The 26,838-nt window shown below is 33.6% G+C and overlaps 1 protein-coding gene across 1 annotated transcript in view; it reads left to right on the plus strand.

Annotated features, from left to right (window-relative positions):
- The first annotated feature begins 5,774 nt into the window (after positions 1 to 5,774).
- Positions 5,775 to 26,838, plus strand: part of LOC136038516 (acylglycerol kinase, mitochondrial-like) — a 41,644-nt gene continuing 20,580 nt past the window's right edge. Inside the window, exons 1-5 of the mRNA XM_065721618.1 lie at positions 5,775 to 5,956; positions 14,190 to 14,309; positions 18,236 to 18,404; positions 22,664 to 22,876; positions 25,012 to 25,330. Coding sequence (XP_065577690.1) covers positions 5,814 to 5,956; positions 14,190 to 14,309; positions 18,236 to 18,404; positions 22,664 to 22,876; positions 25,012 to 25,330 — 964 coding nt within the window. The 5' untranslated portion in view covers positions 5,775 to 5,813. The remainder of the gene's footprint in view (positions 5,957 to 14,189; positions 14,310 to 18,235; positions 18,405 to 22,663; positions 22,877 to 25,011; positions 25,331 to 26,838) is intronic.

Genomic DNA, 26,838 nt, shown 5'->3' on the forward strand with positions numbered 1-26,838 from the left:
TCTCAGACTACCCAAAATGAAACAGGATGGGATGAACGGAGTTTTTTGTAGCTATTTCAGTCTCCGACTACCCAAAAAGATACAGAATGGGAGGAAAATGTGTGTGCAGCTATTTTAACCTCAGACCGCCCAAAATGAAACAGGATGGGAGGAAACCAGTTTTTCGCAGCTATTTCAGTCTCACACTACCCAAAATAAAACAGGATGAGTAGAAAAGAAGTTTGTGCAGCTATTTCTATCTCAGACTACCCAAAAAGATACAGAATGGGAGGAAAATAAATGTGCAGCTATTTCTGTCTCAGACTACCCAAAATCAAACAGGGAAGAAAGCAGTTTTGTAGCAATTTCTGTCTCAGACTACCCAAAATGAAACAGGATGGGAGAAAAATGAGTTTGTGTAGCTATTTCAATCTCAGACTACTTAAAATGAAACCGGATGGGAGAAAAGCAATTTTTGCAGCTATTTCTATCTCAGACTCGCCAAAATGAAACAGGATATGTGGATAAGTAGTTTATACAGTTATTTCAGTCTCAGACTAACCAAAAAGATACGGAATGGGAGAAAAATGTTTGTGCAGCTATTTCTGAAATGACTGACTATCCGAAATGAAACAAGATTGAAGGAAAATGAGTCTGTGGAGCTATTTCAGGGTCAGACTACCAAAAATGAAACAGTTTGGAAGGAAAAAGGAGTTTATGGAGCTATTTTAGTCTCAGACTACCAAATTGAAACAGTATATGAAGAAAAAGAGTTTGAGCACTATTTCTGTCACAGACTACCCAAAATGAAGCAGGAAGGGAGGAAATAAGTTTGTGTAGCTGTTTCAGCTTCAGACTATCCAAAACAAAGCAGGATGGAAGGGAAAGGAGTTTTCCTTATTAACTTATTCGGTCTCAGATTATCCAAATGAAAAAGGATGGGAGAAAAGGGAGTTGTGGAACTATTTTAGTATTAGACTACACCACATGAGTTTCAAGTTGAAAAAAACTAGGGGATCTCGGTTGGTCGTTTCTTCCGTCACTGAAGTAGTTGATAGCTCTGAGGTTCGATCCAACTCTTAACGCACGGCAAATTCTTGTTTTCCTGTTATATTTCCGATGTCCATTCCTTTTGATTGTCATTTTATCATGGGAAGTGGTGATTTCAGAAGCACAAGTTCTTTAAATGTTCAGTTTAATCATTTCGTCTTCTTCGATTCTTTTCTTTGTCAGCACATCGTCGCTATAGTTTTAGAGGTCATAATTTCCAGAGACCGTTTATTAGGTTCTTCTGATAGGGAAAATCAGCATGGCAGCGTTGATCAGAGGGATCTTAGTGTCATTTAATATGGATTGTGCTCTTCCGTTTTAAAACACTTTAGTGAACAGTTCTTGACATCTCAGCATTTTGGAATTGTCAGATACGGTATTTTTTCGTGACTGCGATGAGATTTAGGAAATTACAAGAGTAAAAAAAAAATGTATGCTATAAGTTTTTAAGAAAATGCTTAGTATTGATGTACATCTTGTGGTTTGGAAGATTTCCTCAAGTGAGGTTAGTAAGAACTGTCATTTCTAAGGAAATTCTTTTCAGAACCTATAACATAAAAACTACATCAAAGAGTGTAGGTAACTTATAAAAGTTCCCATACTTTTTGAACCGCCAAATATAATTTTATACATAGTTCCAAAATGAAGCTGCGATGTTCACTTACGCGATTTAGTTTAATATGCATGTTTTTCTCGTTCCGTTTTAGGCAATAAATTCTAACTAAGATATATTTTCCTTATTTTAATGTAAATCAGCTTAATTCCTTAAATGGGTTAGTTTAATTTTCTTTGAATTAGAGAAAAACGAAGGAGAAATTTGCTCTGTGATATTAAGACGCAAGGTGCCAGAATTTCGTCCCCTGAGAGCGGTTTTGTCGTATCTGCAACTTTTTCGGGAAGTGAAGTTAAGACGGCCATCTAATGTGAAATTTTTTGCTCTATCCGATTCCGTCGACCATTTTATTGTATCTCAACTAGAAGTGCCTTAATTTTAGATTTCTCGTTTATCGTATCTCACATTTTGCTGTTTTGTTAAGAGCAGTTTTGTCGTATCTCATATGAGAAAATTACATGGGCATTTTTGTCGTAACTCCGTCGACGCACACACTTTTGAAGAAGAAAAGGTTTTGTAAAAGTTACACAATGAGTCACAAACGGACATTATTTACATCTGCACAAGCTGCACAATATTTATAGGAATCCAGTACATCATTTTTGTGGAATTGACTAATATTTTGCTCCAAGAATATAATATATATTATATCTTATATTATATATATTGTATTATACATTGTACATATATAGAGTATAATTTAATATTATCAAATACCTGATTTGTTATGATTTTCGTTGCGTATCAGTGGTCAGAATAAATCTTGGTTATGATCTTCTTTTGGTAGTGCTTCCTTGTAACGCAGCAGCCTACTGTTAAATTTTTCGCAGTTCATATTATTGACTTACAAATAAAGTGAACATACCACTCGTTGCCTTTTTTTATGTTCTTTACGAATATAATAATCGCTTCTATCGCAAATTCAAATTTAAGCACTTTTTGACCTCACCTAACTAACCCAGCCTAACCTAACTAAACCAACCTAAGCTAACTATAAATAATTTTGGCGCTGAGAAAACGTAGTATTATTTTGTCGAAAACGACCGAAAACGCATACTTTAACTGGAAATTTGGCGTCAAGGAAGAAGAAAACGGCAAAATAAAATTTATTTATCCAACTTAATCGTTGAAATTGGTGCTCGTCATTAAAAAAATGGATTTATAATTAAACAGTAAGTTTCTCAAACAGTCTGAAACAGTAAGAAAATCAATGAGGTACACTGTTGCATTTGGTCCGAGTTTGAGGCCGGACGTGGAGCAAACGAAATAGCTAGTGGACTAGTGGCCATACTAGAAAAAGTTCTTGATACTCACCCTGATATCTGTCAGTTAATTACTTGGTTGGACTCCTGCGTGTCCCTAAACCGAAAATCAATTATAAGCTTCGCCATCCAAGATGTTCTAAGAACATTCCAAGCTTAGAAAAAGTGGTTATGAAGTATTGTGAACAAGGTCATTCGACTATACAAGAGGTTGATGCTATACATAGCACTATTGAGTGGGGGCTAAAGTACCTTGATTTGTTTTCTCCACTAGGTCTGGTGAGGAGGTTACTGAAAGTAAGAAAGACACGTCCTTTAAATGTCCTGCAAGTGATCCAGTCAAGGTTCTTTCACTTTCAAAAGCCAACAAAGCTGTACAAGTACTGGTTGGTACCAAATTCAAAGGTAAAACAACTTGAGTTCCGTCAGGATAACGCTAAGAGAGTTTGGTCCAAAACTTCCTTCTCTGGAGACTCGCAAATGGCTACTATATCACAAGAATGTACTTCAGTTAAAAAGTGTCCCAACACTTCGGCTGTCCGTGCTGTTGAACGTCATGTTTTGCCCAAACTTTGCTGCAAAAATATTGACCTACCTGATGCAAAAATCAAAGATGTCAAATATCTCCTGAAGTTCATCCCCAACCAAGACCAGAAGTATTTTGAAACCAAGATTGAACAGTACTACAAGGCCAAGGGGGATACTGAACGTTTGGAAGCCTCTCCGTCTGCGCGAGATCCATGTCCAGAGGAGGATTCCATTGCAGCAAAACGGCGGCCAGCAAAGAAACTCAACAAAAAATGAACATTTTTGAGGTTTTTTTTTAAATTTTTAAAATGGTATTGTTGCATCAGAACTCGTTTGTCGTATATTCATGGCGAAAAGAATAAGCAGCCCACACCCTTTTGTCGTATCTAAGTTTACTAAAATTTCGGTAAGGTCCGATTGTTGTATCTGTATTTAATTTCAAGTTTTGACAATGAAAACTTAACCTTTTCCATCTCATATTCGGGGGACCCTCCTAGTAATTTTTTCTTTTTTTTATGTATTTGCGAAGAAAATCGGTTGTACCGTGTAAGTTCCAGCAAAGGTGAAAATTTCAAAGTCGTTTTTCTTGGAATTTTGAAAACCCTAGTGACGACGAAACCGCTCTTAAGGCACGATTTGTCCTTTTTATTCAAATTAGATTATTAGATTTTTCTATTTAGCCTGCAAGCTCAATCAGAATCGACCCAGCTCCAAACGGGCACTTGGAGAAATCTGGGAAAGGTAAGCAGAAAAGGTGTGTGAAAGCACAGGATGGTTGGCCCCCCAACTCCCCATTGTACTTCCTGGCTGTAGGGCCATGAAACAGAGATCAGCACCGCCGGTTTGGACGTTAAGGCTCTAGTGCCGTCTTACTTACTTACTTACTTACTTTATTTGGCCTTATTTTGATAATTTTATTTGTTTAAAATTTAATTTCCTGTTGATTCATTTTTCAATAAAATTTTTCCCATCACAAGCCTAAAAACGCCATTTCGCTCTCTTATAATCATGATAGCAGAGTTTCAGACGTCAAAATAGCGTACGTTGATAATAACTTAAACCTTACTAAAATAGTAAAGGTAAAAATTATGTATCTTTACAAAACTTCAAATTTCGTAACTTCCGTGCTTTTTTTTTTTTTTTATCAGAATCCTAAAAATAGCAGTAGCTAAAGTGGCTATAGCAAACTGTTTTTGTGTCAAAATATACTCTAAAATTAAATGCCCCTTTTCATAAGGCATGTTTCATAAAATACCAGAGAAGGCCAAAAACAACGATTCGTAACGTTCATAATAGTTGAATATTTTATAGGAAAAACAGAAAAGGAGCTTGTTCGATAGATTGGCTTCCCAAGAATTATTATTTTGATAACTTTTAATTAGATATTCAAAACTTGAAATTCTTTGGCATAAAGACTTTAAGATCTTGCCGCTTATCTAATTTTACCAGACACAAAATAATGGATCTACTTTGGAAAGGGAGTGGAGCAATGTGCAAAAATTGAAAAAGTCCTATGGTAATTTCTGGAATGTGGCCCTCATTGCCCACTTTCTAAGACCTCGTATAAAGTTTCGCTTTTTTGGTGATATAATGTATGCAAAAATTGTACTCAAGTTCGCCAGAGTATCTACAGTGACATCTTGATTTTATCTTATTCCGCTGATATGTGGAATAAACTGATGTATAGATATATACAATATTAACTTTTCAAATGACGCTATGCCAGATGTTTTCTCGTAATATTCCAGATTGCCGTCATTGGTGTGAAACTTCAAGAGAAGGTAGTGCTATTAGTTATAACGATAAGAAAGAAAAAGATACTGGAAAAACTAGAGTATTCGATTAATTTATATTTATAATAATTAACGACTACTTCAGTATTTGTTGTATTAATCCCAAGAAAATTTCTCATTTAAAAGAGAATAGTATACATTATTTTTTTTTTTACTTTACTCTTTTTTCTAACTATCATGCATCCTTATGATTTTAGTCGTGTTTTTAGTTGAGTTTCTCAAAAATATGCAAATTATAACAGCCCACCAGCATTATCTTTTACCCCACTAAATCTAGGATTTACTTTTGGTGATAAATCAACCAACTTCAGATTGTCTCTGAAATATCGTTGGAAATAACTACAAGATTTAAAAAGGTGTAATAGTCGAGCAAAAGAACAAGTTTGTTTTGTCTTGCGTAAAAATTATGGCTCGGATAGACAAGTAGGATTCAAGATAAAGCCTTGAATGTTGGCTTTACTTCTTAAGACTCTTTAGATAATATTATTGCTAGTAATTTACTCTTCGCTTAAGAAAACGCACCTGTTAACGAAAATACGTTTTGTTTTAGAAGCGAAGTAAACGGCGATTCTTTATTCAGCAGCGCTGATGACAATTTCAGCGGAAATATTCAAAAGCATAAACGTGTTTATGATGGGAATAGTATCTAAATTGAGGAACAACTGGAAGAAGTCAGTTTTTGGCGTGTGCTTGCTATCATATGGTGTGAAATATGCTATAGATTATCTAGAGTAAGTTAATTGTCAGCTTGAAGATACACAGAGACTTGGACCATTTTGGCTCAGTAATGAAAAAAATAAGTTAACCTGTCTTGCAGTGTCTGTACTCTTCATACCATTCTGAAAAAAAGGTAAAATTCTAGTTTATTGACTTCTTTCTATCTCATAAAGGGTTTATATTATGTAAATGAAACTTTTAGGGATGAATCTACAGACTATAGTATGTCCTGGGAAAGTATTTGAAGCAACTACCTCCACTCCTTCTCCCTCTAGAGGGTCGTGACCTTTGATGACCTTTAAAAATACGTGTGTTATAAAAGTGAAACCTTGCAAAATAGATCTTCTGCTTGAATGAAGTACAAAAATTATTTTCAGCTTCACAAATTTGCTCAATCCCAGTTTATAACGTTTTAAATATATGCAAATACATTTCCTAAATTTAAAAAAAAAAATTGATATGGCTCAGAATTCTACTCAAATAATATGAATTGCATTTTAGAACTAAAGGCAGAGAAAAAGCAACTGGTAACTGAAAATTTAGATAAAATATTGTTTTGTTAAAATTTCAATAGGTATTGACCCGCCATGTAGGCACATTTCAGGGCTCTCTAGAAGGACAAGGGGTAGAGTAGGTACTTTAAAATACCTTCATAGGATAGCCTATACTTTAGCCTGCAGACCCATCCCTGAAAGTTTCATTTTCCTAACCTAACCTCTTTCTGAGATAGCAAGAAGTCACTCAACTAGAATCTTACCCTTATTTCATTTTTGTGTCTTCTTTCCAAACATAATAATCAAATCACTTGCAAATCCACCCAGCACCCTCCCCCTTTCTCTGGTAGTCCTATATATAGCCCAAGCAAAATAGAAAACAAATTCTTACTTCATAGTATCCAGGATGTTTCTAGTAATTAAATCACCATAATTCCTTCAATAATTTATAAACTCAATTGCACAAGAGATGAATTACTAATTATGGCAAACAGAAGAAAAATATATTTAAAAAAAATAATTACTAAAAAACAATGGTAAGCCTAATATCAGCCTTTTCATAAAAATGAAGGATAAAGGACAAAAACAGGTATTTTAGCAAGGACCTCTACCAAGCCATTTTCAGTAATAAAAAAAAGAAAAACTAACCTTTTGGTTAAGTTATTATTTTAATTCAAGTAATTTAGATTGCTCACTAGATGACTCTCAGGTTTCATTAGAATTTTCAGTGGGATGGGTTTTCTTTTTGTATTATGTCTTCAGAGATAATTGAGCACTTTGTGAATAAATTAACAAATTTCTGAATGTTTCATAGAGTATAACATATGAGCCAGCTATTATGTCTTATTTATAGAGATTATCAACAGAGCAGAAGAAATAGGCTACTTAATGTTCTAAAGTATTGAAAACACTTCATAAGTATTTTTTCTACTGTCTGAGTTTACTTTTTTTTTTTTTTTTTTTTTTTTTTTTTTTTTTTTTTTTTTTTTTTTTTTTTTTTTTTTTTTTTTTTAGCACTGAAGGTAGCTTAGGAGAGGTTTTTGCTCAAATATCTGCTTTTGTCAATTTCTCTTTTTTTCTGAACACTTGCTGATATTAACCTTGTTTTCTTGTTATTATACTTTTTCTTCTTTTGTTTGTCATATGTCATGTATAGCAAGTATGGTCTTAAAATGTATTTAAATTGCAAAATATGAAGATACCATAACAAATTTAATATAGGAGCTATAACTTGTGATCACATTGATGTAGCAAAGAAATACATTATTATATCTTATTTATAGAGATTATCATGTAGTCCCATATATGTAGGACTATCAGGTACAGAGAGATGCATTTGTGAGCTTAGCATTTGGAAAGATGATATAAAAAGAGATGAAACAGTATGTTCACCTTATTTTATGCTGCCCCTAAATATCATGGTCACTTTTTTCTAACTCTGCTTCCTGATGGTCCCCAATATAGCACCAATAGTATAATGGATCATTATTTGAAACTCATGATGTCATATGTTCCTTGTTCAAATAGCTTTCTGCAGTCTTAACTTGATGAAATTCAATTTTGCCTAAGTAAATTACAATAGAATTTTGATAAAAAGATGTATATTGCTTGAAATAATGTAAAAATATAGACAGCAATGGAGTAAGACATATTAATTTGATGAATACAACAATCATGCATATTGTAATGCAAAAATTTCCTTGTTTTAGCATTAACTATAGGTTTATGTATTCCTAGGGCTATATCTGGGGCTGTCAAGGTAAGGGGGTGTCTTATGTATTTATGTATCAATTTATCACCCATCATAAATTTAAGATAAAATGCTGATGGAGTATAAACAAAGAAAAGGGAAATAAGTGAATAAATTTTGACAAATAATACAAAATCAAAACAAAGAAGAACTGACAGGAAAAAGAAAAAAAAAGACAGTTATGTGTAAGACCAGACATATTATCAACAAAGGACAGTTTCAGAGGTGCCTTCACCAGTAATCTGCATCTGATATTTCTTGTTACTTTTCTGCACTGCAGACACTAGACTAGAAACTCCATAATGCAAGGACAGGGAGTTGTTATTTGTCCAGGAAGGCAGCCAAAGCAAATATTTGGCATACTTGTAGAAACACTTCTGTATATCCCAAATATCTGAAGCAGTAAGAAGAACCCTAAATGGTGCAAGGGTGAGTAGATACAGAACAGCAAATGCATCATAAACATTAGCTAAGATATGGCAGTTAAATTTAAACTTTATTGCAACTAGTAAACCATATGCATTCCTAAATTTTCTGGCAAAAAAAATCTTTAAAAAGTTGACATATAGGTGTGAAGATCCAATTGGTATACCAAGATATGTCAGTGTATCCTGTACTTTCATAACATGTTCAACTAACTGAACATTTGTTGGGCAAGCGGAATTGTTATTGAACACTTTGAACTCAGTCTTATTCTCATTAAATTGAAGACCAATGTGTTTATACTGCCTATTGAGAATTTGAAATTTTTCCACAATTCTAACAGCTGTTCTACTAATACCAAGGAAGTCATCAGCATAGTTAGCTAGCAAAACATCAATACCTTTAAATATACATGTGGTTAGAACATTCTTTTGTGGCACATTGACAGTATTATTAAATGGGGCAAAGAAGTAACAGAGTCCTGTCTAATACCCTTTTTTACTGGAATTGAAGGAGTGAGTTCCACTCTACCAGGTGAGATGGTGACCAGGTGGTGATACATATCGATTTGATGACAGAAATATTAACTTCATACTTATAAACATTCAATAAGATATGCAGATGTATACCCACGTTGAAAGCTCTAAACACATCTAACCCAGAAAAATATAATACCTCATTGTTTTCATGGGCATGTAGAAGTAAATTAGCAATCAAATGGTGAGCATTGCCATGGCCTACTCCTTTCCTGAAGCCAAATTAGTTATTCAATGTATAACACTTATCAGATATCTTGATAAGATATCAGATTATCTGAAAAGCAGCCATGATATTTGGAAATGACATAAAATAAGGAACCTAATGGTACTGCATTTAATTTCTTAATACCATATTTTTCCTTCAGAAATTGCCAACCACTACATATTTACCAAATATGCCATTAAGTCATGTAACTTGAAAATTGGAAGTATTGTTAGAATTATGTTAATTAGACAAAATTTTGCCATCAAAAAGCTGATGCTTAATTAGTCATTGCTTTTAAAGCTGAAAGTAATAGTATGAGAAAATATATTGTTACTCGTCAATCCTAAGATTCTTAAGTGTATTGATTACAACATTTTCTATATAAAACTGTTTATTTTTCTTAGTTTTATTATGTACTACCCATTATTCACTTAACTAGCCCTACAGTGAATGGATGAGGGAACTCTTTAGTCTACAGGCAGAAACGTGGGGATATGATCCTGGCACACAAACTCCTCTCTACCAATCAAGAAAATGAGCTCCTAGAGATTGACCCCTCCCACATAACATGAGGACACCCAAAACAAATCTGCAAACTTCATGCAAGGACTGGAGCAAGATGCAGCTTCTTCTCGAACCAGATTGTGAACCTCTGGAACAACCTCAAGGAGAACACTGTTTCTGCTGAATCAACAGATGTATTCAAACGCCCTCTGGATGCTGAGTGGAGTGACAAACCATGGAGACTTGACTGGGATGCACCAGAATCTAATCAACCACGTATGCAACTGTCATCACAAGGAGTGATTCAACAGGATCACAGTCCTTATTTCACTCCAAGCTGTGATTTAAGGTAACTACCAATTAGAATCAGAAATTTTTAATACTTTAATAAACACAGAGCAGAATATCTTAAAATTTGCAGCATAGAACCAATAGCAGTCAAAAAAATTAATCTTCCTTAACTACAACCATAGTGTAGAAAGCCTCCTGTGTAACAAGGACCAGAATTGAATTCCAGGAATGATATTATGCAGAAATATATCCATAATAATCCAAAGAAGAAGAATTTTGAAAACATTGTCAAGATTGTGTAGTGTGATTGATATTTTCTAGGTGCTATGTTGGTCCTATGTAAACCCTATGAGTAAACCCAGAGTTTACTCACAGCTGCATGGCTTAGAATCCAATTTTGGTGATGAAATTATGCAAAAGATTCTCCAAAATAAACCAAACAAAAAGAATATGCCAATATTAACCCATTAACCTGCACCTTTTAACCAATACTAACCTACAGACATTTTATTTCTACACTTTCGACACTTTATATACTATGTTGTGTGCAACCCTTACTTTTAAGTGCCTCCATGGTAAGTTGCCTGGGTTCTTTGAATCCTTTTTCTAAGATTATGTGCAAGTTAAACATTTGTATACACTCCAAACCAGAAACCACATACAAATTTCACAAACGAAAAGCAGTCAGGCCTTATTTTAATCCTTCTGTTGCATGTCCTAAAGCATGGAACACACTCCTGGATGAAATCCAAGGCAGTCACTTGTTTCGTACTTTTAAAACTCAGCTCAAGAAATTTCTTACATTAAAATATAAAATGGATATTTAAAGTATAAAATATGACATTGATTAGTTTAAATTTAAGTTATTTTTTTATGATTAGACTTATTATAATTATTACTATTATTATTGTAATTATTATTATTATTATAGGGGCTTGGGTGGTAGCTATCTTTGCCCTTGGCACTGGATAGGGGTCAAAGGATTGATAAGTTATAAATGTGAGGGTTGATCAAGGATTAGTGTCCTATCTTGTGGCTTAAGTTTTTTGTATTATTGTATAAATTTAATGAGGTGAATTTATTTGTTTTAAATTTACAGTGTTATTTAGCCTCCATATTGCAGGCCATGGGGGCCATTGGTATAGTGTTCCTGTAAATATTTGTTTAATGATAAAAGGAACTGAACTGGTGGTTCAGTAAGATTGATCTTTGCATGGTGGTAAGTCAGGAGTTCAATATCAGCTGCTATAGGGCCCGGAATTCTATAGAGATCATGCATTAGCATCTTCATATAATTGAACAAGAAGAATTGTGCAAAAATCCTAATCTGAACCCTAAGTACTATACTAACAAAAAGAGCAATACAAAGATTAAGAACTGGGTCTCTTCAGAAGGAGACATGCTAGAACAAAAACAAGTTACATTTTTAGATTGCTCATTTTTATGGTTTGGTTTGTGCTCTTGACAATTTGTCCCCAGTCCCCTCTAATGGTCTCTAAGAAACCCCATGTCAGTGTAGGAGAAACTAACATAATACTTTTTGAAAAATGATTCAAAAACATATAAATGAGAAAAAAATGAAGAAATACTATTCACTGATACTTGCTACATATTATAAGTAAGAATTTCATCAGTTTTTGGTCAGTTTCTTTATATAGCCTAGGCGTATATACAGAACTTTGCTTATTTTATTCGCATTATTTGAATTATAAACCAGCAGTTGGAAAAAAATGAGTACAAAAAAAGAAGCAAACCAACAAAACCACGAAGTTTTGTTTATATGAGGGCTGTAAATGGTGTTGTTAAGCAACAGACAATACTATTACTGAACCTTTTAGTGCTTTGTTAAGTTGCCAGTTTTTAAAAGAAAAGCTACCAATTTTATTTCCCAACTACTCAAGGATTTAGAGTATCTGCATAGATTTTATCAGTTGCATATAAACTCCAGTTCAATTTGGATCATTTCTTCTTGCTATTAGACCTAATTTCTTTAATTTAGCTAGTTTAAGAGAAATATTGGGAAAAAATCCAGGTAAAATTCTAGTTAATTGACTACTTGCTATCTCAGAAAGGGTTTAGGTTAGGAAAATGAAGCTTTCAGGGATGGGTCTACAGGCTAAAGTATGTCCCGGGAATGTATTTTGAAGTACCCACCTCCACTCCTTCTCCCTCTAGAGGGCCCCGAAATTTGCCTACATGGCAGGTCTATACCTATTGAAATTTTGACAAAACAACATTTTACCTTAATTTTCAGTTACTATTTGCTTTTTTTTCTGCCTTTAGTTCTGAAAATGGAATTCCTCTCATTTGAGTAGAATCTTGAGCCATATCAGTGTTTTTTTTTTTTAATTTAGGAAATGTATTTGCATATCTTTAAAACCTTATAAAATGGAATTGAGCAAAATTACGAAGCTGAAAACAAGTTTGTTGTACTTCAATTAAGCAGAAGATCTATTTTGCAAGGTTTCACTTTTAAAACACACATATTTTTAAATGTCATCAAAGGTCAGGGCCCTCTAGAGGGAGAAGGAGTGTAGGTAGTTGCTTCAAAATACCTTCCCAGGACATACTTTAGTCTGTAGATTCATCCCTGAAAGTTTCATTTTCCTAACCTAAACCCTTTCTGAGATAGCAAGAAGTCAATTAACTAGAATTTTACCAAAATCCATATAATACAAATAGTCACATCTTAGATGCCGCCATATTTTTAATGCAGGTGGAATGCTAAAATTGGTTCAGAGCAGTATTAGTAAATTATCCAACTAGCTTACATTTTAACAACAGTAGGACTAACTGTCAGGTATAGTAAAATCTATTTCTAGATTAAAGAGAAATCTGTGAGTATACAAATATATTTACTAAATGTAAAAGAATTTGAATTTTAGAGGTGATTTTAGTTTATTCACATTAATTTTCTTCTTGTTGAGTTGTTAGTACCTGAGAATATGTCACTAGAACAAAAAAATGTAAAAAAAAAAAATAATTTTTTTGTCTCAAAAGCAACTATATGGTCTCACATTGTTCACCATATTACATATTGTAGGATAGTTCTCTGTTTATCCATCAAGTATCGTATAATTCAAAAATATTGGGAGGAAAAATGGTGTCATTTTATTGTATGTTAGAGGCTGTTGTGCTGAGGAGTATGTAAATTTGACTTTTGCATTTATCATCTGGGCTGCTTTATCAGTTTGATTATGTGTTAAAGAAAGCAAAGCCCAGGAAGTGATTATTTATACTTGCCATTAGCACCAAATACTTGCATATTGTTTACAATGCTAAATTTTAATCTCCAATACTTTAAATGATTTTTAGACCACATTGGCTTTCCATTTACAATTGGAACAAACATCTAAAAAATGGGTAAGATTCTATAATAACACAATGAAAATAAGAAACTTATAAAAAAAAGCCTTGAGTATTTTTACTCCTCATCCAGGAGCACTTCTAAGAAGTTCTATTCATTTTCTATATATTTTTGTTTTGATTGCCAACACTTTAAAAAATTAAACCTTTGGTTAATTTACGTATTGATGACGCTAAATTAGCACCTACTACAGTGTAGAGTTAACTGTAAAAACTGACAATTCTGTAGAAGAAAATATATCAAACACAAGCATAATATGTGCTTGTTCCTATATTTGCAACAATAGTAATTGAATTTTACTTGAAGGTTTACATGTATCTTTTTAAAGCAAGCAGTGAATTGTAGTATTCAACCAGTCAGCAATCACTAACTGCATCAGTACATTGGACCTTGATCAGTACATCAGTACTATATGCTTTTTGAACTCCTTAAGATCTGTTGCCAAATTCTTAAATTCTTATTTTGTCCGAATTTGTTTGGATAACAACCAATGGTCAGTTGCATCTTGGTAATAGTAAACAATGAGGATTTTGGGCTAGAACTGCGTGAATTTTTGGTTTTTCCTTCCTCCTCTTGTGGCCTTGAGGGATTACTTAACCCCCTCCCTTACTGTACAGGCTTGTATTGTAGCCTGGTGAAATCGTTTTCTCCTGTTCAAGAATATAATTTTCTAGGACACAGGACTTACTTCAACAGTATTGTGAAGAGGCTAGAAGTTATGGAAGACAACCTGTGCCTGTAGCAGTTTCTCCAAAAAAAGTGACTGTTATTTTAAATCCTGCTGCTAAAGGAAGGTTTGATTTTTTTTAATTATTTTTTATTCTCAATTTTTTCTTTGCTCTTAATTAGAAAAAAGCTGTAATTGACCAGGTATTTTTCATAATAAATAGATCATAAAAAGTCATTTATCATTCTGTAAAGCTGGGCCAAGTTAAGCATATAAGTTGATTTTTTCATTTATTGATTTTTTTTAGCTCAAATTTGCCAATTTACTAACAAAAGCTAATATATTAGTCTTCACCTTTAATGTAAAAGTTTCTAGCAAAGGTTGTTTGAGCGAGTATACCAGCACCAAGTTGTTTCTTTTTTGTGCTTTTTAGCTTTTGTGATTTTTTCCTGAAAGTAATACTCAGAAATCCAAAAGAAGCATATTTTTAGACCAACATTTCCATTTCTTTTGGGAAATATGGGCTATTTAGATCAACCATTTTATGCAATCCCCCACCCTCTTAAATTATATGAACTTATTATTTGTTGACTTATTTTCCTGTAAGGAAGTTGTAAACTGTATTTACTTCCATTGCTATGTTTATATTATGATTTTCTTTTTATATAGTTTAATGCTAGAAACCATACCCTAATACCTTAATGCTGAAAAGAAAATATCTTGTATAAAGATATTTAAGGAAAATATCATACATAAAGAGAGATAAGAAACCTCCCTGTATCTTAATGCTGAAAAGAAAATATCTTATGTAAAGATATTTAAAAAAAAATATTGTTTATAAAGAGAGATAAAAAAACCTCTCTGCACCTTAATGCTAAAAAGAAAATATCTTATATGAAGTATTTAAAGAAAATATCATATACAAAGAGAGATAAGAAACCTCCCTATACCTTAATGCTAGAAAGAAAATATCTTTTATAAAGATATTTAAAGAAAATATCATATATAAAGAATGATAAGAAACCTCCCTATACCTTAATGCTAGAAAGAAAATATCAAAATCAAAGCATTTTGTATAGCTAATCAAAGATGCTGCCAGGAAGTGTTGCCTATATAGAAGATTAGAAGTGTTGCCTGCAGGAAGATTAGGAAGATATTTCATTGCTAAAGATTCGGTATTGTATGATGTTAATGAATTAAAGCCTTTCAGATGCATTATTAGGTAGCAATACGTTCATAAAATGAAAAGAATTGGTTTTACTTAAGGGCTAGATACATGTAGCTGTTTTTGGGCACCACTTTTGGTTGATCAGTGGGCAAACAATAGCAGTAAAAAAACAATGCCCTTTGCATGAGATCTTCAAAACTAAAGATCATGGACACCATTAGTTACCTGCCGGTTATCAGTAATTACATGATTGATCTCAACTTGTTATTAAGTTCTTTTTTTATTAAAATTTTAAGATTTTGAATTTTTCATTTCTTTTCATTTCAAGAAAGTTAATTAAATTTTAAATTTTTCATTATTAAATTATGTACTTCTTTTATTATTATTAATTAAAAAAACCTTTTTCCACAAAGTAAGTTTTTCAAAGAAAAGTAATGAACTCCATTAAACCAAAAATGAGCGAAAATAAAATAACCTACCAAGCATAAAACTACCACAAGTCAGCATTGATAAATAAATGAAACCCAAAACGAACAGAAATTATAATAAATAACCAAGTCAAACTCAAAATGAGCGGAAATTAACATGAGTAGGGCTCAAAACCCCTATGGCTTCCCAGAGTCAGAACATAATTTGCACTTTACTGAAAAATACAAATGAATGTGCACTGTCAGTTTAATACACATATACTGATATTTATTAATTAACATATTAATAATATTTGATTTTTTAAAGTTATAAAAGTAAAAACATTTAAATTTATTTTCTTAACATAAAAAACTTATCTCCTGGAAAAAGTTTTTTTAAATTAATTTCTGTTCGTTTTATATTGACATAGTCTTTTCGGAAAAAAGAAAATAATAGTTTAAACATTTTTTATTTTTAAGACTTTATAGTTTGGCCTGCTATTTGTATGCTAAAGAAAATTTTTCAGCAATTTTTAACAACATACACCCTTTTAAAATCTGGACATTTTTTGTTATATTGATTTGTCACCCTATTGACAATCTACATGATCATAGTTCATTTTGATTTAGTTCAGCATCCACTTAAGTATTCTTTGAAAGCTTCACCTTAATACCCTTATCTTGTGCAGTAGCAATAGTTGTAGTATCAGTAGTAGCAATAGTAGCAGTGTGCACATAGCACCTTTTTTCAACATCGCCTTCAACACACGATGAAATTTTTAACTTAAAACCATCAGCCAGTCCTGAAGCATTACTGATTCGTCCTCTTGACAACCTATGTGAGCATGGTGTGTTTCGATTTATTTCAACACAGTATTGCCCGAAATTTTCGCCTTAATACCCTTAGATTTATTAGTAGTGCTAGTAGCACCGGTAGTTATAGTAGTAGCAGTGAGAGTAGAATTAATTGTAGTAATCTTAGCTTTAGTAGCAGTAGTAGTAGTAGCAATAATAATACTAGTAGCAATAGTGATAGGAGTAGAAGCAGTAGTATTATGATGCAAATATTGTCTGTTGGTTAGTTCAACATCCCCCACAACAAGCGCTGTAAGTTTTAATTTCACATAAGGAACTGTTCCTAAGTTATTGCTGATATGCCCTAGTGACAACCTGCATACTTGCAAAATGGCTATATTTAAAAATTTTGATTGGAAGTGTTTTAAGAAATGATAGGTGTGGTGGAGGAGGCATTTGCCCTCCAGTCACTTTTGACTGATAACAAAGGCACTAGTCCCCTCAATTTCCAATCGAATGAGTCTTTTTTGAAGTTTTTACGACAACACTTTGTATAAAAAACCTTATTTGCCCCAAGGGCATAACTTACAACCCTTGTCGTGAGGGCTGTGGGGGGCTGTTATATTCAAAGACATAATTTCGAGACGTTTCAACTACGTTGACCAAAATGGCTGTATCGAAATTTTGATCGGAAGTGTTTGGAGAAATGAAGGGCTTGTGGGGCATTCGTCCTTTGGTTGCTTTAAACCATCAAAAGGGCCACCAATCGTCTTAACTTTCAATCGAATGAGCCCTTTTTGAAATTTCTTCGCGAATGTTTTCTACAAAAATCTTATTTGCACCCTTGGGGAGGGGGGGGGTGTCATCCTCAAAGCCACAATTTCTGGACCTTTCAACTACTTTGAACAAAATGGCTATCTCAAAATTTTGATTGGATGTGTTTGGGGAAAGGGTGGGTGTGGGAGGTGGTTTATTGCCCTCTTATCACTTTCGACTATTAAAAAGAGCAGTAGCTGTTTCAGTTTCAAATCGAATGAGCTCCTGTTGAGGTTTCTACTACAATTCGTTCGATACGAAGTGCCCTGGTCTAAGACAAAAAAAAAAAAAAAAAAAAAAATACATCGTGTTTTCTTAGAACATTGTTCTATATTTAGAACATTATTATTTACTTAGGCAATGCTATTGCGCTGCCTATGAAATATCTAATTATCAATGCTATTATTTAGTTCTTTTGTTCTCCTGCTGAAGAGGAGGAAATGATTTAGGATTTATTTTTGTTTATGACCACAGTGAAATTCGTTGCCATTTTGGAAATCAGTGCGGAAACCTAGAAAATTTTTAAGCTCAAATCGGTGCCGTTTTTGTTGTAAATCGGCGCCGAAGAAAGCTACGTGTGTCCAGCACTTGCCTTTGCTTTTCATTTTCAATCATTGACAAAAAAAAACTCCCAGGAAAGAATTTGATAATCATGTTTAATTTGTGATAAAATAATTTTTTTTTGTTTCGCTAAAACAAAACACTCTTTTTATCACTGATTTCTTCTGTAATAATTCACGACCTAGAGCCTTCCAAACATCCATCAGCAAAATAAACAGCCCATTTATTTTTTATCTATTCAGTTTTAGTTTTGAATTAATCTGTATTTGCAATTAATGCATAATTAATCTATTTGCTACTTTGCAGAAAGGCAAAGGACTTATTTGAAAAATATTGTGGCCCAATTTTGTATCTTGCTGGTTTTAAAGTCAGTATTGTTCAAACGGAACACGTCGGTCAAGCTCGTTCATATATGGATATTATGGAAAACACAGATGCCATTGTTGTAGCTGGTGGTGATGGTACAGTAGGAGAGGTTAGTTACCCCTACTCTCTTTTTCACAATCTACTTATAAACACTAGAATCATAAAAACAATCCAAATTTCACAGGTCTTTTACCTAGTTCTAATGCCATATTGTTTACATATATAACACTTTCGCCCGAAAGAATTTGAAGATGGCTCTGATAAAATAACTTCCATAAGGGTTTTGCTGTCCAGTTTGAAGTGAAGCTGCTTTTGAGAACTTTTTCCCATGCTTTTCTCTTCTTCGAATAGTCATAGTGAGTTATGCATCTAGGTGTTTATTTTATTGAGAGATCCCCATCCCAAAATTTTTGTAGAGCTGGGGGCTGAAAACAGAAAAAAGAGTATTTTGGCCCAAAATCTGCACTGTTTCTGCACAACCTAACCCATTAGACCTATATTTTTCCCTCCCCTAATATAGGTTGGCGTACCATGTAAGGAGCAGACCAACCCAGATTGCCATAACATTAGCACTACCATATCTAAAAGTTGTTATTGTACCATTTTTATAGTTATATTTACTACATTTACTATGGATTATTTGACAGATTTTGTCCGAAGGAACACAGCAAAGAAAATGAGAGCACATGATACCAACTTCTATAAACTAGGGCAACACAGAAGATTGAGTGTGATACATAAAAATGATAGCAAAATGAATGAGTTTCTGGGGTTTTCAAAGGTTCAGGTTGCAAGTACATTTTAGTTGCCTGTACATTACGTTGAATGACTAGAATCTGATTGAATCTTGTTTTCAGTGACTTCTTTATTGTAGACCTACTCAAGTGTTTTGGAAAATAAGTAATTAGCTCACCCTACCTAAAACTATAGTTTTTGATTTGAAAGATAGTTCGGAAGTATTCCAACTATATAATTATTTTGAAGAGGGGTTCTTGGCTTACTTGACTTAGGTCTTCTGCCGGGCGCTGCTTGGCGTAGAGAGTGACATCTGCCTCCTCCATTAACTTCGTCCCAGTGCGAGCGTTTGTGCTTCGCTCAGTCTGATGTTTCCCATCGCCAGGAATCTGGACAGGCTGTCGGACCATCCCTTCTTTGGTTGGCCGTGGGGTCGCTTCTAACCGGCTTTATAGGGTCAAATTCAAAGATCATTTTTGCGGGTAAGTGCAGGGGTACTCAAAGTAGGTGTGCGAACCATCATAGGGTATGCTCAGCTGCTTGGATAGAAAACTGGGACTACTTAGTGTTCTGGAGCAGCTTCTCATTACTCATGAAATCAAATGACTGATGATACATATGATATTACTATTATTTTTATAATTATAATAATTAATTTTTAATCATTTTAATTAATTATTATTAATTTTTAATTACTTTTTAATTTTTTTTTTAAGAAATCAAATATTTATCATTTAACTTTTTATGGAAAATAGCAATTTTCTCAGTAAGATTTAGGTTCTGTAAATTGTAAACATCAGACCAATCTTCATTGTTCAGCGATGTGCCGAAAGAAATAAGACCAGAGTTATTAAAAGGGTGATAATAGTCATAAGTGATTGAGAAAGAATTCTTAAAATTTGAAGAGGGAGACAAAGGGAGTGGTGACAACTACCACCCAATTAGGACAAAACAGAGGGGGGACTGTAAAAACTATTTCTATTAGTAAGAATAACATCAACGGACGTATTTCCTCTAGTTCTTAGAATTTTAGCCATATGTTTAATCTTAACAGGAGAGCAAATTTAATCTGCCTTAAGATCGTTTGCATCCCCAGCTAAAATGATGTCCAGCATTGCGATGTTTAGAAATAAGACAATCAGCACTTGTCTGCAATTGTTGAGTGAATTTACGTTTTTCATAAACCTTTGGTTTGGCGCGTAATAAAAGACAGCTGTCGCCATAATACTAAAGGGACAGGGGGAGTGTCCCCCTGTCTCTGATACTTAACCACAGGAGCTGATACTCAACCTTTGACCTGATACTTAACCACCAGAGTTCGTCATACTCAGATCAACCAGGGACTGGAATTATCTTAGGATAAAGATTTTAGCGAAAAAAGAAATCACTTTTTTTCCAGGTGGGTATGGAGCTTAAAATGCTGCGAATAATTTGACAAAATGGGAGATCTTGGGACTTAATTTCTGTAATAGCTACCACATCTGTTTGGTTAATCAGCTGCTGATGATCCCAAGCGAAATATTCTAGTGGTAATTTAGCGAATTATAAGGTAATTTATATAAGGCTATTATAAGGTATAAGGTTATTAAGGTAAGTTATAAGGTAAGGTAATAAGTTATTAAGGTAAGGTAAGTTAAGGTTATTGAGGTTTTAAGGTATAAGGTAAGGTTATCATAAGGTATTATAAGGTAATTATATAAGGTAATTTAGTGGTAATTTAGCGTAATTTAGTGGTAATCTAGCGAAATATTCTAGTGGTAAGTGACCACAAAGTTTTTGCAGAAGAGTGAAGAAAATTCATTCAAAAATGATAATAAAACTATGGATTTTTCGGCTTTACATCCTTTATCAACTGACCCCCCCCCCCCCCAGAAAGAATTGCTTCAACTTAAAATATAAAGGAAAAAAATGTCATAAAAGCAACAAAAATAAAAGGAAAACTTGCATTTTTTATAGGGTTTTACAGTGTCTTTCTTTGTGTGTTTTGTTAGGCTAGTTTTTTCGCTTTTTTCTGTTGATAAAGGCATCTGGATGTGAAGCCTAAATGTTAGGGCATTTATTATTATTTTTTATTGAAAACTGTTTTTTTTTTCACTGTCTTATTAGAAAAATAAACAGTTTTTAGTATGTTTTTATTACCGATATAAGCAATCACCAAAAATTAACTTCAACCGTGTGTTGGAAGGATTTTTCACTATTTATAGGTTCCAACTAATATAGATCCAGTATGTCTTAGACATATTTTGGAATATTCCAAAGAAATTCTGAAGCTTTAAGGGATTTAAAAATAATCAACCGAATAGATAATTTTTTGCGGTACAAATACTAAAATTAGTAAATTGAGTTTTCTTTCCTTTTTCTTTTCCCTTATTTTTGATACGTAAGATTTCAAAAGTGATTAATACATAGTGCTGTTTACCGTAATTCTGGCATTATGATTTTAATGCACCTTTTTAAAATCAATTTTTAAAATCTGAGTTTCCTTATTACGTGCTGCTTTTTGTGCGATAATTTCCGGAAATTGTTTTTTTTTTCAGATTTTTCGGACATCAAAGCTAAGTTTAAATGCCTTGTTCAGTTCTCCTGTTTCCAAATATTAATACTGAATTCAATAACGCAATATTTTTTTTTCAAGAACCTGTATTATTTGCTCAGTAAATTCTTTTTTGCCTGAAACACAAAGAAAACTGTTAAAAAATTATCATAATCTATTCGAAGTCTCCCTATTTACACCCTCCCAGGAAGTTGCCATATCCCTTAAATCTTTCTTTACGACATCCTATCACCCCAACCGTGGACGACCTGCTATTGGTTTTGCCCTAGACGGTTGACCGAAAAGACAGTCTTAATACTACTGTTACTAACAACACTCACGGTCACCCCCCCCTCCCATCCTAGTAACTCTTGAAAGCTTGACTGTTCTTTAGAAAAAAAGATATTCCTTCGTAAAAATCTCATTAGAATCAGACTAGGGCTCTAATATAACGATCATTTTGTGTCTGATGCGTTTCATTTTTGGTTAGTTTTTAAGATTAGTTTGTTGTTCGCTGTTCATTTTTCTATATGATTTATTAAAGAAGTGAATTTAGTTCTATTAGGATTAGGATCCTTTATTTTAGAATAGCTTTCGTAGTGATAAAAATCATAAACTGAATAGAGCTGTCTTTTACAATCTTTGTCCTAGGGCATTTTATTAAAGGCACTAGTAACAAACGGTACTAATTAATTGTCAAACCGGTTTTTTCTAAAAGGAACTGGCGTTATTTCTTCACTAACTTGGTCCTATAATTTTGTGCTGAAGCCTCTAGAACTTGATGTACTTGATATAGAACGTGATATACTTAATGAAATGAATATTGTTTTACCTTAGTTCATAAATTTACCCACGCAATTTCCTTCCGGATAACTCGTTATAACCTGCTAATTGAGCCAAAAAGGGAAAAAATGCTTTCTCATTGCAGTGCTTAGCCTTTTTTGTTTCGATAATTCTTATTTGAAAATCCGAATTTTTTTCTTTTTTATGCAGTAGGCAGAAAACATATTCCTCTTTAATATGTTTTTTTCCGAATAGGTAAGATTAAAAATGTAAGAGAAAAAAAAATGCATGAACATTTCTAAAATATCAGTTTTCAGGTTATAACCGGCCTACTTCGTCGTATAGACGGGGATGAAGTGGCTAAAAAGTTACCAATTGCTGTTCTTCCCCTTGGTAAACATAACGATGTGGCAACAGCGCTGTTCTATCCTTTTAGGCACAATCAGGTGAAGATGATGGCAGAAGCCGCCCTAACCGTTGTTCGAGGAACAACAAGAATGGTAGATGTCATGAAAGTTGATGTACTAGAGGTAAAATAGATGTCATAAAAGTAGAACTATTAGACACAAGGTAGAGGATTCGTTGATGAATTAAACTAATTACTAAAATTAAACTAATTACTTATTTTTCGTTTCAATGATTGGGTCCGACTTAGTGGGATAGTCACTGAACGACTAGATCGAAATGCATAGGACTACGGACATTTCACAAAACGGTATCTTTTAAAACGAGTCTTTAGACTTTGACATGAAATCTTTTTCATCAAGTTCGAATAATGAGTATTTTGAGCTTACCTTGGTTTGTTGGTGTGGAAGAAATGAACATGTAATATGGGCAATCTTTTTACTATGGGCTTTCTGATTTCTTAAATTTTATTTAAATATTCGTATTTCCGACTTTTGAACAGAATATAGACATGTGTTTTTCGTTTTGTTTTATATAATTTTGTTTCTGTTTTTGCATAAATTCTAAGCCAATGTATGAATCCTGAGTTAAACATCTAAAGTATCACTGGAGTAGCTGAGGTTTTTGTTCAGCATCCTTTGCGATTCATAGAAGTTACATATTGTACTGAGTGAAATTTTATAAGCGAGTCTTTGATAAAGAAAACTTGGGCATTTGAAACTGAATTAAATAACAGAAAAGTTTTTAAGAATATATGCGGAACCAGGTTCTGAGTGATTGATGACGAGAATAGGGTTGGATCCAGATTTTATATGTGGAGGAGGGTGGGGGAGGGGGCTCAAAAATGATTGTTGGGCTATTTGATCCTTCAGAAAAATTCGTTTGAGGATGGAAATATTATAATAACAAAGGATTAATACCAATAGACTGTCCGTTCAGCACTATTTTTGAATATAATCTTCGTTGCCGTGGTGATTGCGCCCCCTTCTATCCCATCTAAAGGTTTCTCCTGATCTCTTACTTACCTGCTTTGGTTGAAACTTTAGAGTAAAGTCTTTCCAAAACTATTGAATATCAAATACCAAACGTGGATTTTAAAATGTGTGAGCGAATAGTAAATCAAAACTTGCGACCTTCACTTAAACTTTCGTAATAAACGTGATTGAAGAAAAAAAACTTATTTTAAAATCAGCTGGATTTTCAACTTTTTGAAAATGGCAGGCTGCACGTTCGTATACTACTATTAACAACTCACCGCAGCACCAAGCCGCCTGAGTCCAACACAGCTTCATACGCTCCTCCACCTGAGACTCTAGGCAGGTGCGAATTGCTAAAAGATAACAAACAAGTATGGGTCCAATAAAAGAGGCACACTTACTCCCGCCATTTACCCGTGCCATTTAACTAGACACTTGGAAAACTATATGGAGGTATGGGCGAATAATATATAGACATATCTATCTATTAATAAATGAACTAACATCATTTTTATACAATCCGAATAAGGGGGGTTAATGCCAGAATTGCCTCTCACTCAATTGGACTATCTGTCTTGGCTTTTTCTACAATTAGCCATGACTTGATGCCAAAAACTATTCGATTTTCATTCAAAAATCAACGGAATCGGTCGAGGCCTTTGGCCTCGACCTCGTCCTTCATACATTTTTTTGGCGCTAGATGGATGGCCGAAAAAGACAACCTTCGGCAATCTGTCATCTTTTATACACAAACAGCCGTCTCAACCGTTCTCTAATTATAGCCCTAGACAGTTCCTTTGGGAAACATGTAGCAAATCTTCTTTTGGTTTCAGAACCATAGTTGACCACTATCGTTACTATAGCTTTCCATATCTTAATCTTGGTTCGCAGACTTATCTTCCTATTCTTCCATTTTTTTTTTCATTGTCAAGAAACACCCTGGGGCTTGGCTCTTCTACTTTTAACATCTTCACTGCATCCACCTAATACTACCCCGGTAAGTGAAGCTATCCACTTGATAAATCTTCTCTTTACCTAACATCCCCCCTTCATAGTGACCATTTTCTACAGGACCCAATTTTATGAATCTTCAGTATTCTTGGACTTTTGAGGAGTTTCTAAAAAAAGCGTGAGAACTGTTAGGATTTTTTATTAAAAAAAAGAATAAAAGAGGGTGAGGGGAATAATATGAGTTTAGGCTATTGAGTTGAATTAGAAATGTAACTCGCATAAAATTCTAACAGTCTAACTGAAAATAATTTTAAATACTTGTCTCTCTCTAGGAGCCCAATGAGCATGGGGATATTACTCCCAATAAGCCAGTATATGCCATTGGATCGCTTCAGTGGGGAGCATTCAAAGACGCAGATTCGAGGACAGAAAAATACTGGTATTTAGGCCCTTTAAAAAGATATGCTACTTACTTTTGGTCATCATTCAAAAATCTGACGTGGGATTGTGACGCTCTTGTCAAGTACACTCTCCCTTGCTCTGGGTGTTCAAGATGTAGGGTGAAAAAGCTGGTTATAGAAGAAAAGAAGGTGGAAGGACCTCGAAGGTGGTGGCAAGCATTTGTTCCTAGAGGGCCTATAGCTCCACCGAGTAAGTTCTACATGATTCATCAGGTTGATTTGATTTTTAAATTTTAACTGCGTTGTACTAACAAAACCATAAAATTCTAAGAATAAACTGGAAAAGAAAAGAAAAATTGTTTTTATTCATTTTTGTCTTGCATGATTAATCAGGTTTATTTGACTGTTGCCTTTATTTAAAAGAAAAAAATTGTTTCTAAAAATAGTACTAAAACAGGAAAAAATCCACAGAACTAAGAAAAGTAAAAAATTGTTCCTAGAGTGTCTATTACACGGCCAAATAAATTTTTACGAGAAGCATCCTATTATTAAAGAAAGTCATGAACAGTTTATTAAATCTTCACCTTTTATTAAACTCTCAAATTCACCTTCAACTTGCGATGTACCTGAGTCCACCTAAAAGGTGGGGGGGGGGGGAGAGTTGTGGGCCAAGGGTTTGCAATGGTCAAAATTTTTTTGTTGGCACTCGTGCTCCTAACAGAACTTACTTAAGGTTTTTGAGCTGTAATTTATGCATGATTAATAGCGAGATAACCAAAAGGCACTATGGGCTGCCAGGTTGTCTTTTATTGTGGTAATTAAGTTTAGTTTTTCGCATTTTTTAGCTTGTTTCGGTTTCCTAAGTTGAGATGTCTTTGTTTTAGTTATTCTTTTTTATTTTTCTGCACCTCTTTTTCTGCCAATCCCATTTCTTATAATACTTCACATTGTGCTGCACAAAGAGAAAGGTCTGAAACCACCTGCCCATGTTTGTTTTCTGAAAAATGTGAAATTAGCACAAGCCGCTAATTCCAATAATGCAGTTTGTCTCCTTATTCTATTAGCCAAATTGGCCAATTTGGCTTATTCTATTAATGATAATTGGCCAATTGGCTAATTTCAATAATGCAATTTGTCTCCTTATTCTAGTTACGGGAGCCTTATCATTTTAATTCTATCTGCTCTTTTTTCGAATTATAACTAAAATCTCAGTGCGAAGTAGTCTATAAACAATTTGGAATTTACAGTTCTAAATTAAGTTTTAAGATGTATCATAAAAAGCGTAAAAAGTTAATTAGATTTTCTGTTTTATTGGACAGCGCTAAATCAAAATCAAAGACAGAATGAAAAAATGTTCCTAGACTGGCTATATTTCCAACATTTATATTCCTTCATGGTTTCTAATAAGTTTTGTCTCCGCCTCCATCTCTCTTTTTAAATAGTTAAAAAGAACATTCTAAAAAAAACACAATATAAAGGGGAAAAACATGAATAAAGGTAAAACACATAACAGACAAAAAAAGAAAACATATCTAGAGTAGGCTAACTATATTTTCATCAAGGAAGTTCCGAAATGCTTCATCAAAGACTCTGTCTTTTTATGGTAATTAACTAAGAAAAAAAGTACATTTGATCTCCACCTTTTATTGATACTTAGAACAGCGACAGTAAAACATCCCTAGAGCAGTGGCGTCCATCGGGGAGTGCCCCCTAGATGTTTCTGACTATATTTGGAAAATACCTTATTTGGGGTAGATT

This window comes from Artemia franciscana, chromosome 18 (assembly GCF_032884065.1).
Source record: "Artemia franciscana chromosome 18, ASM3288406v1, whole genome shotgun sequence".
NCBI lineage: Eukaryota > Metazoa > Arthropoda > Branchiopoda > Anostraca > Artemiidae > Artemia > Artemia franciscana.